Genomic DNA, 15,887 nt, shown 5'->3' with positions numbered 1-15,887 from the left:
GATTTACAAAAAGCTGAACAGCAGAGGAAGGGTACAACAATGTGTGAGTGGACCCTGGAGTGACCTCCCTTCCTCTGCTACTCAGTTTTTTGTAAGTCATGTGATTTACAAAAAGCTGAGCAGCAGTGCATGCTCAAGCTACAAGCACCACAGGAAGCAAGAAGGAAAGAGGCCTCTATCCAGTGTCTATGGCAAACAGTGAAACAGTAGTGCTTTGAAACCAGACTAACATGTTTCTGAGATGTCAATCATTTCCAGATAAGCCTGGAGCTGAAGGAACACAACTTTTTCCATGATTCTGGACAAGAAGGTTAGTTTAGAGATTGGCCTAAAATTTGAAAGAAGATTTGCTTTTCAATGTGAAACACTATGAAAGGCAGCAACAAGTTTAATGTTCAGAAACCTAAAGTCTGTATCAGCAGCAGGATGGAGCTAAAATAAATGTTGGTTTCAGTTCTATGAAGCTTTGAGTATTTTGGATCAGTAGCTGCTGTGTTTGTTGCATCATATTGCTGTAACTGTTTATATGCTTTATATATTCTGAGCTAAGCTGATCTATAGTGTTACATCATATTCTATAAGGGGCGGGGCCATTATTATCAGGCCATCCTGATAATAATGAATTACAGTAGTCCAGCCTGGAAGTAATAAATGCATGAACTAGTTTCTCAGCGTCACTCTGAGACAGGATATTTCTAATTTTAGAGATGTTGCACAAATGGAAGAAAGCAGTCTTACATATTTGTTTAATATGTGCGTTGAAGGACATGTCCTGGTCAAAAATGACTCCAAGGTTCCTCACAGCGTTACTGGAGGCCAAGGTAATGCCATCCAGAGTAAGAATCTGATTAGATACCATATTTCTAAGATTTTCAGGGCCGAGTACAATAACCTCAGTTTGATCTGAATTAAGAAGCAGAGGAGGGTGATAAATGAAAACACAATAAAACATGTTCATAGAGCCAACCTTGATTGTTTGGATACTTGCATGTGTAACTGTCCTTAAAGACGACAGCAAGTCCTCCACCACGGTGACTGAAACAGGGGGCGCCCAAGTAGGAGCAGCCAGTAGGGCGCAGTTCGTTTAGGTTAATAACCTCACCATCCCTCTGCCATGTTTCAGAGAGAAACAGAAAATCCAACTTTGTTCCTGTGGAAATCTCATTCAGGGAGAAGGATTTGTTGGCGATGGAGTGGGTGTTCAAGAGGTTCCACATCAGCTTGTGGAAGTGGAACTAACAGCAGGACCAGCCACTGGTTTTGCAATGCAAGCTACGAGGGCACAGCAGTTTACAGGTAATTGACAGAATCCAGAAAATCAGACAAGAAGAATCCAGGCTTCAGTGGCTGTGAGTACGCATTTCCAACCAAATCCAGAAGGGTAACTGGCAGCAAAAACTCCAGACCAGTTGGGGAATCTCCGATCTAGAGGCTCATCTAATGTGTACCTGGATGCTGGCCCTAAAGCCTCTTTTCGATCTCTTCTTAGCCTGCACATTTCGTAAGTAGTAATAAGTAATCCAGGAAAAAGAGCAGACAAATGGTGGGGGAAAGTTTTCTTGAAACTGTTCTGATCAACATAAACTCTTTGATGTGGATCAGGTCATAAAAGTCAACTTTTTCTCTCCGTTTTGGAGATGTGTCCACATCGAGAAGACGTTTTTGGTCAAGGAAAACTGAGCGATTTGAAGTGGACAGCGAAAGCGGAGACTTTTGGAAACTAGTTAGTCATATGATGCAGTCATGTGAACAATTAAACTAAGTTGGCAGAGGGAATTAAACAGCAGTTGTTTTGTTTGCTCTCAATTTTGACAGCCCTGTTAAAGATAATATCAATTTGTACATGCTCCAGATAGCTTCCCTTCAAAATCTTTAATTCTAACTCACTTTTGTACTTTTGTGTTACTCGCAGCAAGAGCTCCACCTCATTGTCAATTCATTTAAAAAACTTGTTGTTTTTCCTCAACATTTTGCCTTTTTGATGTTTTAAGGAGCTGAAAAATAAATAAACAGCAGACAGAAATGACACAGGGCAATTAGTCGTTTCAATGTGAACGAAAAACTCAGAACGACTGAAAACGATAGTGTGGACGTGGAGCGTTTTCAGACGAAAACACTTTTCAAATTTATCCGGAAGATGTAGATGTAGCCTCAGTCTGTTTCGGCTGTCTCCCAGAGGAGCCTGCAGGCATGTTGTTGTGGGTGAATCCCATCCGGGTCTCTCCTCTTCTTCTTTTTTTTTTTTCAGGAGCTCTGAGCTGGTTCAGAAGATGTGATCCAGAAGTTAATCCAGTCTGAGTCACATGTTCATGACTTTGTAGTTTATCAGACAATAAAAACCTTCAGCTTTGTGTTTTTTTCTTAACCCAACTCCACCTTAAATACTGAGAGACACCATCAATGCTTCACAGGCTGAGGAACAGTAAATAAAATATTCAATTTTGTTTATACAGCGTCAAATCACAACAACAGTCGCATCAAGAGCCTTGAGGCGACTTACATGCTTTGTGAGAACTAAAGTCACAGGTCCTCGCCACAGATTTAGCTGCTCCATGTATATGTAGTTTAATAAAACACAATTGCAATATGCCACTGTCATTTGAATTAAAGAAAATAATGAAAGTTTATTTCCTATACTCACGTTGCTTTAAGAATTAAACAACAGAAAATGGACTTTGAAGTCATATAAAACAACAAACTGAGCAAATATTCAACAACTACTAGAGAATGATTTTTATTCTTTACAACAAATTGAACAAATCATTAAAGACACCAAATGTCTTGCCAGATGTTTTTAGGCTGAGGTTGTGGTTTAGTCTTTATTTTCTTATCAATTCAATATCATTAAAGTCAATCAACCAGAACAACTTAAATTTTCTGTTTCACACATTTATCCTGTACATCAGGGGTGTCAAACTCAGATACACAGTGGGCCAAAATTCAAACAAAGTCGCGGGCTAACGTTAATATTTATTGAAAGAAAAATCTTCCTCCAGATATAAGAATGAATCTTTTCTTATGGACTCAAACAAGTTTAGCTGAAAAACTGAATATGGAACAAGCAAAGCTTAATACTAAACAATATATATATTAGCTGTATGATACCAGCAGGCCAGCTCTGATAGTCATTTGGTATGGCTTCGCAGGCCAAATGTAATTAGGCTGCGGGCCAAATTTGGCCCACGGGCCAGAGTTTGACACCTATGCTGTACATTAATCATAAATGTAAAACATCTGGATATTACAGTTTATTTTATTTGTGGATGATATAAATATTTTCTCTGCTGGAGAGAATTTACAGCAGCTTTTGTGAATTTTCACACAAGAAATGCTTCAATTGAAAACATGGTTTGATACAAATAAGTTATCACTAAATTTGAATAAAACCACATTTATTTGGAAATTGCAAAAAAGATGGTGGAGAAACATTGTTGATAAATAATGTTGAAGTGGAGCAAGTTTTTCATGCATATTTCTGGGTGTGATATGATGTTCAACATGTCAGGATGTTACAGAAACGACCAAATGATCAATTTTATAAAAGTCAGATTCACAATTTAAATAAAGACACTGATATGTCATTAATATTTTTACTTATCCAGGTTCCTTCTAGTGTTTAAAATAAACAGCCCTGTCCTCAGAAACAGGATGCTGGGTGACTGTAAAGTTGTATTAAAAGGAAGACTTGTTTATCCTCCAGCTGTGGCCTTCTATTAAAGCTGAAGGTTAAACTCTGCTGCTAAGGACACAGCTGTGCTTCCTTCACTTTGTCTCCTCCTTCAGACGAGGAGACACAAACACATCAGAGAAGAAGAAAAGCCCTCCGACTCCTCACGTTTTAGTGTGAACCAGGAAACAAAGATGGATGATCGCTTCACTTCCTCTTATTCTTTAAAGGTGGAGCCAACACTTCTTGTTTGCATGGAAGTCCGAAGAGGCCGTTTGGTCTGTTGATCGACAATCTTTTAAACCTCAAGACAAAAACATTGATTAAAAATGAAATATACATACAGTGTTTGTGGGCCTGTTGTCTGTGCTCAGTTCATCTGTTTCTGTATGATTTTAAACACTGACAACACCCAGAACTCTGAACAGCGGCAGCAGACTCAAAGCTGGAAAAAGCTCTGAGACATTTCTACCTCCTAAGGTTAGAGGTTAGTAGGAGTTAAAATCCCGGTTCTGTCGTTCATATTTTCTATAGATCACAAAAACAATAACAACAGCAACAAGAAACACGGCAAAAACATTCAGACCAATGAGCAGTCCAACAGATCCATCCACTCTGAGTCCTCCTGTGTGACCTGCAGGTGAGAAACAGGTGTGAGGTGTCAGGCAGGTGATGAGTGAAGAACAGAACATTTGCTCTTCAAACTGCTGTCAGACATTATCTACTGATCACATCACTCAGACCAGCTGATTTCTACAAAGTCTCATCAACAACATCTTTAGAAACAAGCATCAACAACCAGGAAGCAGCTTCACCTCTGATCACACACTCACTCACCTGGAGGAACAACTCTCAGGCTGATGATGCTGATGAGCTTCAATAAGTGTGTTTCTGCCATGAAGACATGACACTCGTATGTTCCAGCGTCATTAATCGTTACATTCTTCAGAATCAAAGACAAGTCTCCATCCTTCATCTGTCTGTCCTGCAGATCCACCCGGTTCATAAAAGATGGATGCTGGAGATCTGGATCAAAGTGACCATTCCAGTATGAAAGCACATAATCGTCTCTCAGGTCAGCTCTGCTCCACTTCACAGCTCTGATGGGTTTGCCTCGTGGAGCTCGACGTGTCAGAGTGACGTCCTGTCCAGACTCAGCTGTGATGGTTTTCTGCTCTGAAAGAGGAAACACGGAGCAGAGAGGTTAAAGGTCAAAGTGCAATCATGATCAGAATGATTGACTTTAACCTCCTGAGACACAAACTCTTTCATGACATGCATTTTTAATTTCTCTTTGCTATTTGGACTGATTGGGACCCTATGAATGTAAGAACAAAGAATGATCTTTTTAGCAAGCATAAATAAACAGCATTATTTTTTCCCGAGTTTCTGAGTAAAATGAGATCCACATATGAGGACATTTGTTTTAAATTTTGATAGGACGGCGGCAGTATAATGTCCTCGCAAGCAGTGTTGGGTGTAACATGTTACTGTAATTAAATTACTTTTTGTAATTAAATTACTTTTTGTAATTAAATTACTTTTCCACTGAAAAAGTAGAGTAACTGATTACTGTTCATTTTTAGGTATTTTAATCACAGTTACTTACAATGTACTTGCGTTACATTGTAAAATAATTAAACTCGCTGAATATCATTATTTAATTTCATTAATTTATCTTCTAAACGTAGAAGTAAACTCTGCTCTTTAACATGGCTGTAGTGCAGCTACTCGTCATTTCGCGCCAGTTTGCTGCACAGTCGTATTCTACAGCAGAAGATGTCAGACTCGCTGAAGCGAGTGGCTGTTTCATGACATGGACACGAGAGCATAGACGAACACTTCTGAGCGATCCTTGTTCATCATCCATGGATAACACCGCGGCAGCTCCTGCTAAGCAGCAAAACCTGGTTTTACTTCAGCAGCACAGAAAGCGTCTGAAGGTGAGCTTAAAGAATGATTGCAGGCTGTGGAAGAGATGCTGCCGCTGCGTACTGTAGAGCAGCGGTCCCCAACCCCCGGGCCACAGACCGGTCGTTTGGTACCGGGCCGCGAGAGTTGAGGCTCGGGTGTGAAATGTCTGGTTTTCAGGTTTTTATCGGTTTTCAGCATTATTCTGTTATCGTTTTTATCGTTAACTCGGTTTTCCTGGGTCTTTTCCCGTGTGTTATGAATAAATCTTCTGTTTTTCAGTACCGGTACTAGTTTTATTTTGTTGTATTTAGCCGCGACACCTTAAAGGCCGGTCCATGAAAATATTGTCGGGCATAAACCGGTCCGTGGCGCAGAAAAGGTTGGAGACCGCTGGTGTAGAGTCTAAAAAATTTTTATTATGTAAAGAGTTTAATTTCTATTGTTTGTCCACTCAAGGTTTATAAGGATTTTAAGAAGTATTTAGTTAAATTACTTATTAAGTAATTAAGTTACTTTTCAGACACAGTAATTAGATAAGTATTTTAAATACAATATTGATTAAGTAATTAGTAATTAATTACTTTTTTAAAAGTAACTTACCCAACACTGCTCGTAAGTGAATATCCTTGTAGAGCAAAATTTAGTGTTCTGGTCTAGACCACCCAAAATGTGATGTCCACATATGTGAATGCCAGGTCCTAGGAGGGTAAATGTTTTGTTTGTTTCCTTTGACATTTGAGTTTTTAGTCATGTTGGATTTAATGAACCTCTGAACATCCACCAGGTCACCAGTGACCCACTGAGGGGGAATTTTAGCCTCATGCTAAACATGCAAAGTGTCAGAAACTCCAAGATGTTAGCTTCCACAGAACAACAACATGTGCTGGTAATAAGTGAACACAAGTGAACTCTAGACTACCAGCCACAAAGACAACAGCTGGAGAAACATCTGTCTGCCTCTGACATCCACCAGCTCATCCATACAACAAACAAGCATCAACAACCAGGAAGCAGCTTCACCTCTGATCACACACTCACTCACCTGGAGGAACAACAACACTCAGGCTGATGATGCTGATGAGCTGCCATGAGTCTGTTTCTGCCATGAAGACACGACACTCGTATGTTCCAGCATCATTAATCGTCACATCCTTCAGAATCAAAGACACGTCTCCATCCTTCTTCTGTCTGTGCTGCAGATCCACACGGTTCTTAAAAGATGGATGCTGGAGATCTGGAACAAAGTAACCGTCATGGTACAAAAGCACATAATTATGTTCCAGGTCAGCTCTGCTCCACTCTAAAAATATGAATTTGTTGTTTGGAGCTCAACATGGCAGAGTGACGTCCTGTCCAGACTCAGCTGTGATGGTTTTCTGGACTGAAAGAGGAAACAACACAGAGCAGAGAGGTTAAAGGTCAAAGTGCAATCATGATCAGAATGACTGACTTTATACATTTTGTTTATTTCCTTTGACATTTGAGTCAAAAGAAATAAGCAACAAATTGTTGTATATGTTCCTGGATGTCAGCAACAAAAAGCTTTGTAGCTGTATACTGACTCCTGACACTACAACACATCACACTGACACACATTAGACATCTTTGTCTCTGTCACAGCTGCATTACAGATGTTAAGTGCCCAATCAGTCTTGCATGTCCTTCATACACACAGAAAAACTGAGTCCATATAAAAAATAATAATTCTAAACGAATCATTCACATGTAAACCAGACACATAATCTTTATCACAGATATAAACATCATTTGGTTTGTACCAGCTAGATTTCCAGGTGTGCACTAGGTTGTAGTGCACATGTGTCAACAAGCATGCTGCCTTTTCCAGTTGTTCCCGCTTTTTCTCTTTAGTCTAGCTTTTTTCTTACTTTTTTTTTTTTACTTGTACTTGCGTCTGTTTTAATAACTTTATTTCAATCATGTGGATTGAGAGAGTTTTTGATCTACTTGGGGTTGGAAAATGTTCCTTTTATCGAGCAACAGGACCACAGCACAACTTCTACATACTGCACGGGCTGTTTACTCGAGAGAGCAGCTGATAGTACTCAGACCCACAGACGTGCCAGCTGAAATCTGGAGGAAAACACACCAAGGATGCAGAGGTGGAGGACAGAAGAGGAGAAGGAAGGAGACAGCGAGACAGGGGATGCTTGAAGTGAGGAGGAGGTACAAACCGTGTCTGCCGTCTATCATAATGGGAAATGTTCAGTCGTTAGCAAATAAAATTAATGAGCTAACGATGCTAGCACAGAGTCAGAGGGAATATCGGGAGTGTAGCCTGATGTGTTTCACAGAATCATGGATACATCAGGACATTCCCGACGATAACACGTCCGTGGAAGGCTTCCACATTGTTCGGACGGACAGGGTCAGTGCCGTGAGCGGTAAGCAGAAAGGAGGGGAGCTTGCTCTTCTTGTTAACAACCGGTGGTGTAAACTTGCCCACATATCATTCAAAGAATGCTGCCTGGACACTGAACTGTGCACTTTTGGACTCAGGCTGTATTATTTGCCCAGGGAATTTACCCATGTAATCTTGGGGGCTGCTTATGTTCCTCCCTCTGCCAGCATGTAACACTATCCACTCTGCCATAGCCCGGTTAGTCTCACCACTCCAGTGCCTTTTTTGCAACATTGGGGTACTTCAACCATGTCACTGCCAGCTTTCACACAGTATGTGGTCTGTCCCACCAACCTCAATGACTAGAAGGGTCCAGGTGTTACTAAAGGACAAGATCAGAGAGGCCAAAGACAATAGAGCTCGAAAATGTGACCTCAAAACCGCAAAAGGTTGTAGGATTGTAGGAGTGGTAAGTGGTACTAGTGAACGCAGCCTTTCACAAGAAAACAGTAACACAGCAAAGAAACACAAAGAATGGCAAGAAGCTGTTCTATTATTAACTGCAATAGCCGGTCGCATGACAGTGACGGGAAGCCGACGGGTAAAGAGATCGGTTTTAAGCGGATTCCATCGTGGAAGAGAAATTGTTCATGTCATGTTTCCGAAGTAACAAAAAGCTGACGGATGGCCTGGATTGCAGCCATTTGAAGACCAAATATAACGTCCCAGAACACTCCAGCTCACATGTTAGTCTGCTCCAAGCATTTCTACAAAGGTCAGTCTTCCTTTGTAGTTATTACGTAATTTATCATAACATAATTGTTGATGTAGGTTACAAATAAGTCTTATATTGATTTGAATTGAATTTGTTGCTATGCTGCTTTGTTCACTGTGGCTTAGCGGGCTAATGTTTGTTGTGATTTGTAGGAAAACCAGAAACAAAATGCTGGAATAATCCAGACTGGACCCCCTCTATCAGCCGGGGTCATACCGAGTTTAAAGCTGCTACCACAGTCAGATCTGATCGGTGAAGAGAGAGAGCGAGATCAAAACAGCCACGAAACGTCCGCATATATGTGCCCAAGTGTTGTATTGAAGCAATCAAGTCATGAATAACTGTTTTCCACTATGTTGTTTTGCAATGTTGTTTTTTCTTTTATTGTTGTCGCATTGTTGATTTGTTTTTACCACAGCAGCTAATAAAGCTGATGGAATACAACGTTGCCTCTTTCTTGTAAAATTCTATAACAGAATGAAACAATAACGCCAGTTATAAATAATGACAACAATTAGATTATCTCCTGTACAGGCCAATGCAAAGGAAAAAAATGTAGCAACAGCTGTGAGATGGAATCGTCCAAATCACCAAAGTAAACTGGAGCTGGGCTTGTTGCAGGATCTGAAGTTACCAAACATTTTGTGAGTGTATGAACTCACACTTAGGACCATATAATAATAAATATGTGAATGATGAAACGCCACTCTGTATGCTCGTATGGGTCTGACCCTTTCACCCCTTTGATTTTTTTCCTCGTACTTTTTTTTGCCTTTTCGTCACGTCTGTCTTTGTACGGAGCTGCTGTGTTCTCCATCGTTTTGTACAGAACTGTTTTTGGGGCAAATAAAATGCAAGTAGGGATTAAAACCGCAGAATTAAGGATTACCGGTGCTGGAAATGCTGTGCTTGATGCAATGTTTTGATTGTGTTGCCACTCGTACCCACAATGCAATGCGCGAAAGTCACGTGGTCTGTCGATCTCTGTACCAAAGATCCCAGCAGCCCCCAGGGTTACAGGCCTGTGTAACTGACCTCCAACATGATGAACACACTGGAAAGACTCATCTTGGACCAGCTAAAACCTATAGTCAGACCACATCAGGATCCCCCGCTGGACAATCCGGCGAGCACTGTGAGGGTCATGTATTTTTTAATTTTCCAGTCCATTTAACACCATCAGGCCGACCCTCCTGGGTGATAAGTTAACAGCAATGCAGGTGGATGCTTCTCTGATGTCCTGGATTGTTTATTACCTGACACACAATATGTACGTCTCCCACAGTGTGTGTCTGACAAGGTGATTAGCAACACAGGGGCACCACAGGGGACTGTCCTCTCCCCCTTCCTCTTCACCCTCTACACCACAGACTTCAGCCACTGCACAGAGACCTGCCATCTTCAGAAGTTTTCTGATGACTCTGCGGTGGTTGGATGCATCAGCAGGGATGATGAGACAGAGTACCGGGCTGTGGTCGACTCCTTTGTCACGTGGTGTGAGCAGAATCATCTGCAGCTCAACGTGGCAAAGACCAAGGAACTGATCGTGGACTTCAGGAAGACCAGGAAACACTTGACCCCTGTTTCAATCCAGGGGGTCAGTGTTGACATTGTGGAGGACTATAAATACCTTGGAGTACACATTGACAATAAACTGGACTGGGCTAAAAACACCACAGCACTTTACAGGAAGGGCCAGAGTCGTCTCTATTTTTTGAGGCGACTGAGGTCCTTCAACATCTGCCAGAAAATGCTGAGGATTTTCTATGAGTCTGTGGTGGCCAGTGCGATCCTCTATGCTGTTGCATGCTGGGGGAGCAGGCTGAGGGTCGCAGATGCCAACAGACTTAATAAACTGATCCGTAAGGCCAGCAATGTTGTGGGGATGGAGCTGGACTCCCTCAAGGTGGTGTCGGAGAGGCGGATGCTGTCCAAGATAAAGACAATGTTGGATAACACCTCCCACCCACTCCATGACATGCTGGTCAGTCACAGGAGCTCGTTCAGTGAGAGACTGAGATTACCCATAATGCACCACTAAAGGACACAAGAAATCATTCCTGCCCATGGCCATCTGTCTGCAACTGTAAACACACATAATTTCTTTAGGGATTAAGGCAAGGAAAGTTTATTTATATAGCACAATTCAACAACAAGGTGATTCAAAGTGCTTTACAGAGACATTGAAAACAAAAACAAATAAAAAGCATGATTTAAAATTGATTAAGACAAGCAAACAAACAAACAAACAAAGCAGTATATAAAATCAAAAGTCAAAACAGATAAAATCAGAACAGTAGATAAAATCAGTAGTTAAAATGTAAGTTTTGAAATTTAAGCTTAAAGTGTGGATTTGGTGCTTTATTCAAATGCAGCTGAGAACAGGTGAGTCTTCAACCTGGATTTAAATAAACTGAGTGTTTCAGCTGATCTGAGGCTTTCTGGGAGTTTGTTCCAGATATAAGGAGCATAAAAGCTGAATGCAGCTTCTCCGTGTCTGGTTCTGACTCTGGGAACTGATAAAAGACCGGATCCAGATGACCTGAGGGATCTGGAAGGTTCATACTGGGTCAGGAGGTCATTGATGTATTTTGGTCCTAAACCATTCAGAGCTTTATAGGCCAGCATCAGAACTTTAAAGTCTATCCTCTGACGGACAGGCAGCCAGTGTAAAGACCTCAGAGCTGGACTGATGTGGTCCACTTTTTTGGTCTTAGTGAGGACTCGAGCAGCAGAGTTCTGAATGAGCTGTAGTTGTCTGACTGATTTTTTAGGTAGACCTGTAAAGATGCTGTTACAGTAATCAAGCCTACTAAAGATGAATGCATGGACTAGTTTTTCCAGGTCCTGTTGAGACATCAGATCTTTTATCCTTGATATATTCTTGAGGTGATAGTAAGCTGACTTTGTTATTGTCTTAATGTGTTTTTCTAAGTTTAGGTCTGCATCCATCACTACACCCAAATTTCTCGCCTGGTTTGTGGTTTTTAGATGTATAGATTGAAGTTCTCTGGTGACCTGTAATCGTTTTTCTTTGGCGCCAAAGACTATTACTTCAGTTTTGTTTTTGTTTAGCTGGAGAAAATTGTGGCACAACCAGTCATTGATTTCCTCAATGCATTTACCAAGAGCCTGTACAGGGCCTCGGTCTCCTGGTGACATTGTGATATATATTTGTGTGTCATCTGCATAGCTGTGATAGTTTATTTTGTTGTTGTTTATAATCTGTGCCAGTGGGAGCATGTAAATGTTAAACAGAAGGGGTCCCAAGATGGAACCTTGGGGAACTCCACATGTGATACTTGTCTGCTCAGATGTGAAGTTACCTATTGATACAAAGTATTTCCTGTTTTCTAAGTATGTTTTGAACCAGTTTAGTACAGTTCCTGAAAGACCTGTCCAGTTCTCCAGTCGTTTGAGTAATATGTTGTGGTCAACTGTATCAAATGCTGCACTGAGATCCAGTAAAACTAAGACTGACATTTTTCCACTGTCTGTGTTCAGACATATGTCATTAAACACTTTGGTCAGAGCAGTTTCAGTGCTGTGGTTCTGTCTAAAACCTGACTGGAAGGCATCGTAGCAATTATTCTGTTTTAAGAAGTAACTGAGCTGTTGAGAAACTGCTTTTTCAATGATCTTACTTAAAAACGGGAGATTTGAGATCGGCCTGTAGTTGTTCATTTGTGTCTTGTCAAGATTGTCCTTTTTCAGTATAGGTTTGATTACAGCAGTTTTTAGTGATTCTGGAAACACACCTGATAATAAAGAAAAGTTGACGATCTGTAACAGGTCTGACTCTAAAGTCTTTGAGACCTTTTTGAAAAAACTTGTTGGCAGGACATCTAAACAGCAGGAGGAGTTCAGTTGACCTAAGATGTCCTCCAGGTCTTTGCTGTTAATCGGGTGAAACTGTTTCATGGTGTTTAAACCGTTTTTTGGTGGACACAGTACATATCCTGGATCTGCTGTTGATGTACCAATTGCTTGTCTAATTTTTTGGATTTTTTCTGTGAAGAATTTGGCAAAGTCATTGCAGGCCATGGTCGAATGAAGTTCAGCTGCCACTGACACAGGAGGGTTTGTTAGCCTGTCAACTGTAGAAAATAAGACCCGAGCATTATGGCTGTTTTTAGTGATGATGTCAGAGAAGTAGGACCTCCTTGCACTCCTCAGTTGTAAATTATAATTGTGAAGTTTCTCTTTATAAATGTCATAATGAACCTGGAGGTTTGTTCTTCTCCATCTGCGCTCAGCTTTCCTACACTCTCTTTTTTCATTTTTCACCAGTGTGGAGTTTCTCCATGGAGACTTTTTCCTTCCAGAGATAACCTTCACCTTAATGGGAGCAATAGTGTCCATTACATTTAACATGTTAGCATTGAAGCTATTGACGAGCTCATTGACTGACCCTCTGGGCAGGTCAGGTGTTAATGGGAAGACCTGGTTAAAAATTGCACTACTGTGTTCAGTTATACACCGTTTTGTGATCACTGTTGTTGATATATTTGTGTGGGCTGAGATTTTACTTTCAAAGAAAACACAGTAATGATCAGACAGGCCCACATCAGACACAGTAATGTTTGAAATGCTCAGGCCTTTGGAGATCAGTAGGTCGAGAGTGTGTCCTCTATAATGTGTGGCCTCTGTTACATTAATAAAGATTCTGATTCTGATCTGATTTCACCTTTCAAGTAGACCGACACAGTAACAGCAGACGTTTACACACGAGTTAGAGACAACAGCTGGAGAAACATCTGTCTACCTCTAACTTCCACCAGCTCATCCATACAACAAACAAACATCAACAACCAGGAAGCAGCTTCACCTCTGATCACACACACACTCACCTGGAGGAACAACAACACTCAGGCTGATGATGCTGATGAGCTGCCATGAGTCTGTTTCTGCCATGAAGAGACGACACCTGTATATTCCAGCGTCATTAATCGTTACATCCTTCAGAATCAAAGACACGTCTCCATCCTTCATCTGTCTGTCCTGCAGATCCACCCGGTTCTTAAAAGATGGATGCTGGAGATCTGGATCAAAGTGACCATTCCAGTATGAAAGGACATATTTTGGCTCCAAGTCAGCTCTGCTCCATCTTAAAAGTATGATCTTTTTGTTTGGAGCTCGACATGGCAGAGTGACGTCCTGTCCAGACTCAGCTGTAATCATTTCCAGATCTGAAAGAGGAAACAACACAGAGCCGAGAGGTTAAAGGTCAAAGTACAATCACGATCAGAATGATTGACTTTAAAATTTTGTTTATTTCCTTTGACATTTGAGTTTTTAGTCATGTTGGATTTGATGAACCTCTGAACATCCAGCAGGTCACCAGTGACCCACTGAGGGGGAATTTTAGCCTCATGCTAAACATGCAAAGTGTCAGAAACTACAAGATGTTAGCTTCCACAGAACAACAACATGTGCTGGTAATAAGTGAACATAATGTGTGAGAGAAAGCAGCCTCTCAGTATAGGACACTGTGAGTCTCTGCATGCTGCCTTTATGGAGCTACAGCTGTTTGTATACACTGAACAGAAAGCTTTGTAGCTGCATACTGACTCCTGACACTACAACACATCACACACATCTCATACTGAACTGGAGATTGTTATTCATGCTTTTATTTCATCACGACTGGACTATTGCAATTCACTGTTTACATGTCTAAACAAAAGTTCCCTGGAGCGTCTGCAGACTGTCCAAAATGCTGCAGCAAGGCTTCTGACGAAAACATCGAAATACTCACATATAACACCGTTGCTTATACAGTTACACTGGCTCCCTGTCGAATTCAGAGTCCACTTTAAGATTCTGGTTCTGACATTTAAGGCTCTTCAAGAACAAGCACCATCATACATCATTGAACTCTTACAGCCCTATGCCCCTAGTAGGTCTCTGAGGTCTTGTGGTCAGGGCCTACTTGTTATTAAGTATACGAGACTGAAAACTAGGGGTGATCGAGCTTTTGCTACTGTGGCCGCCAGACTGTGGAATTCTCTTCCTCAGAACTTAAGATCTGCTGATTCACTGATTACTTTTAAAAAACAGCTAAAAACACATCTTTTTAAAATTGCATTTTGTTAACTTTTGACTGTACTTTGTTTTTTTTAATCTGTGCCTATACCTTGTAAAGCACTTTGTGATCCTTTATCTAGAAATGTGCTATATAAATAAAATTTTACTTACTTACTTACTGACACACACATTACACTTCTTTGTCTCTGTCACAGCTGCATTACAGATGTTACGTGTCCACCCAGCCTCGTGTCTCCTTCACACACACTGAAACAATATGAAAATAAGGGTTTGTTAGTAACATGTAAACCAGCTGATGTATCTCGGGGACAGTTTAGTTTGGAAGAGTCACAAAAACATGACAAACATCAGAGTGAGTGACGCAGTTAGAGCAGAGATACGGGTTCTGTAGTTCTGCTGATCTTATTTTGTCATAACCCTTGTTATTGTTTTGTGGGATTTAAATAAAGTCTTCAGTAAAGCTGAAAATCACAGCTGATCGCTCCGAGTTTTCATTTTATGCCTTAAAGAGGAAAACAATGGTAAGAAAAATAATAAATAAATAAAAATGCGCAGCTGTTCTTTAACCAGCTCCACGGTATCAAACTGAATGTATTATTCAGAATAGAGAGACTTTATTAGTCTCTGCACACACGGACAAACTGAACCAGTATGAAAGTAACTGCTGCCAGCTGTTTGTCTCACAGGGAAATGTTTGCTTTTAAAAAAGTCGAACAAATATTAATATTTTTACTATGCAGCCAATTTTTTCTCAAATGACCTCAGTTTGTGTTTTAATACAGTTAAATTCTGAAATGTCACCTGCAGAGACGAACACGACAAACATCCAAGCGGAGCAGAGTGACGCAGTTACAGCAGACATGTTTCTGCTGAGAGTTAGGGAGGTTAGCTAGTTTGTCCTAAAAGTCTGCTGCTGTTTTCAGCTGAGGTTAAACCTGAACACATCAGATTACATATTTAATAATGTTTTGCCTTTCAGCTCTTCTTGCTCCTCCTCCCAGTATTTCATACTAACGCAGCTCCTTCTCCTTCTTGTTCATCCGTTTTAGTAACAGCTTGCATCCAAAGATGTCGCACTACTGCCCTCTGCTGGGTTTATTGTTACATCACTTCCAAATCCTTAG

At 40.8% G+C, this 15,887-nt stretch overlaps 1 protein-coding gene and 1 long non-coding RNA gene across 6 annotated transcripts; one reads left to right on the top strand and one right to left on the bottom strand.

Moving 5' to 3' along the window:
- Positions 1–65: 65 nt before the first annotated feature.
- Positions 66–2,365, top strand: LOC145426024 (uncharacterized). 2 transcript variants are annotated; one of them, XR_013906790.1, is made up of 2 exons: positions 66–310; positions 1,170–2,365. It is a non-coding gene; the product is annotated as an uncharacterized LOC145426024 (long non-coding RNA). The 2 variants fall into 2 exon arrangements; XR_013906791.1 differs by having other exon boundaries at positions 1,124–2,365.
- A 233-nt stretch (positions 2,366–2,598) lies between these two features.
- Positions 2,599–15,829, bottom strand: LOC113029345 (CXADR-like membrane protein). Of its 4 annotated transcripts, none has more exons than XM_080299572.1 (6): positions 15,565–15,829; positions 14,918–15,009; positions 13,566–13,904; positions 6,624–6,815; positions 4,505–4,843; positions 2,599–4,301 (listed from the first exon to the last, which is right to left on the bottom strand). In XM_080299572.1, exons 2-6 carry the CDS (start codon positions 14,931–14,933, stop codon positions 4,156–4,158), a joined length of 1,032 nt encoding a protein of 343 aa, XP_080155698.1. In that variant the 5' UTR covers positions 14,934–15,009; positions 15,565–15,829; the 3' UTR covers positions 2,599–4,155. The 4 variants fall into 4 exon arrangements, with proteins under 4 accessions (XP_080155698.1, XP_080155699.1, XP_080155700.1 ...); XM_080299573.1 differs by having other exon boundaries at positions 14,914–15,009; positions 15,565–15,828; XM_080299574.1 differs by having other exon boundaries at positions 14,932–15,009; positions 15,565–15,828.
- Between the last annotated feature and the right edge of the window lie 58 nt (positions 15,830–15,887).

Source organism: Astatotilapia calliptera, chromosome 3, assembly GCF_964374335.1.
Source record: "Astatotilapia calliptera chromosome 3, fAstCal68.1, whole genome shotgun sequence".
Classification (NCBI taxonomy): domain Eukaryota; kingdom Metazoa; phylum Chordata; class Actinopteri; order Cichliformes; family Cichlidae; genus Astatotilapia; species Astatotilapia calliptera.
Note: the sequence above shows the minus strand (reverse complement) of the source record. Positions and strands in the feature narration are given on the sequence as shown.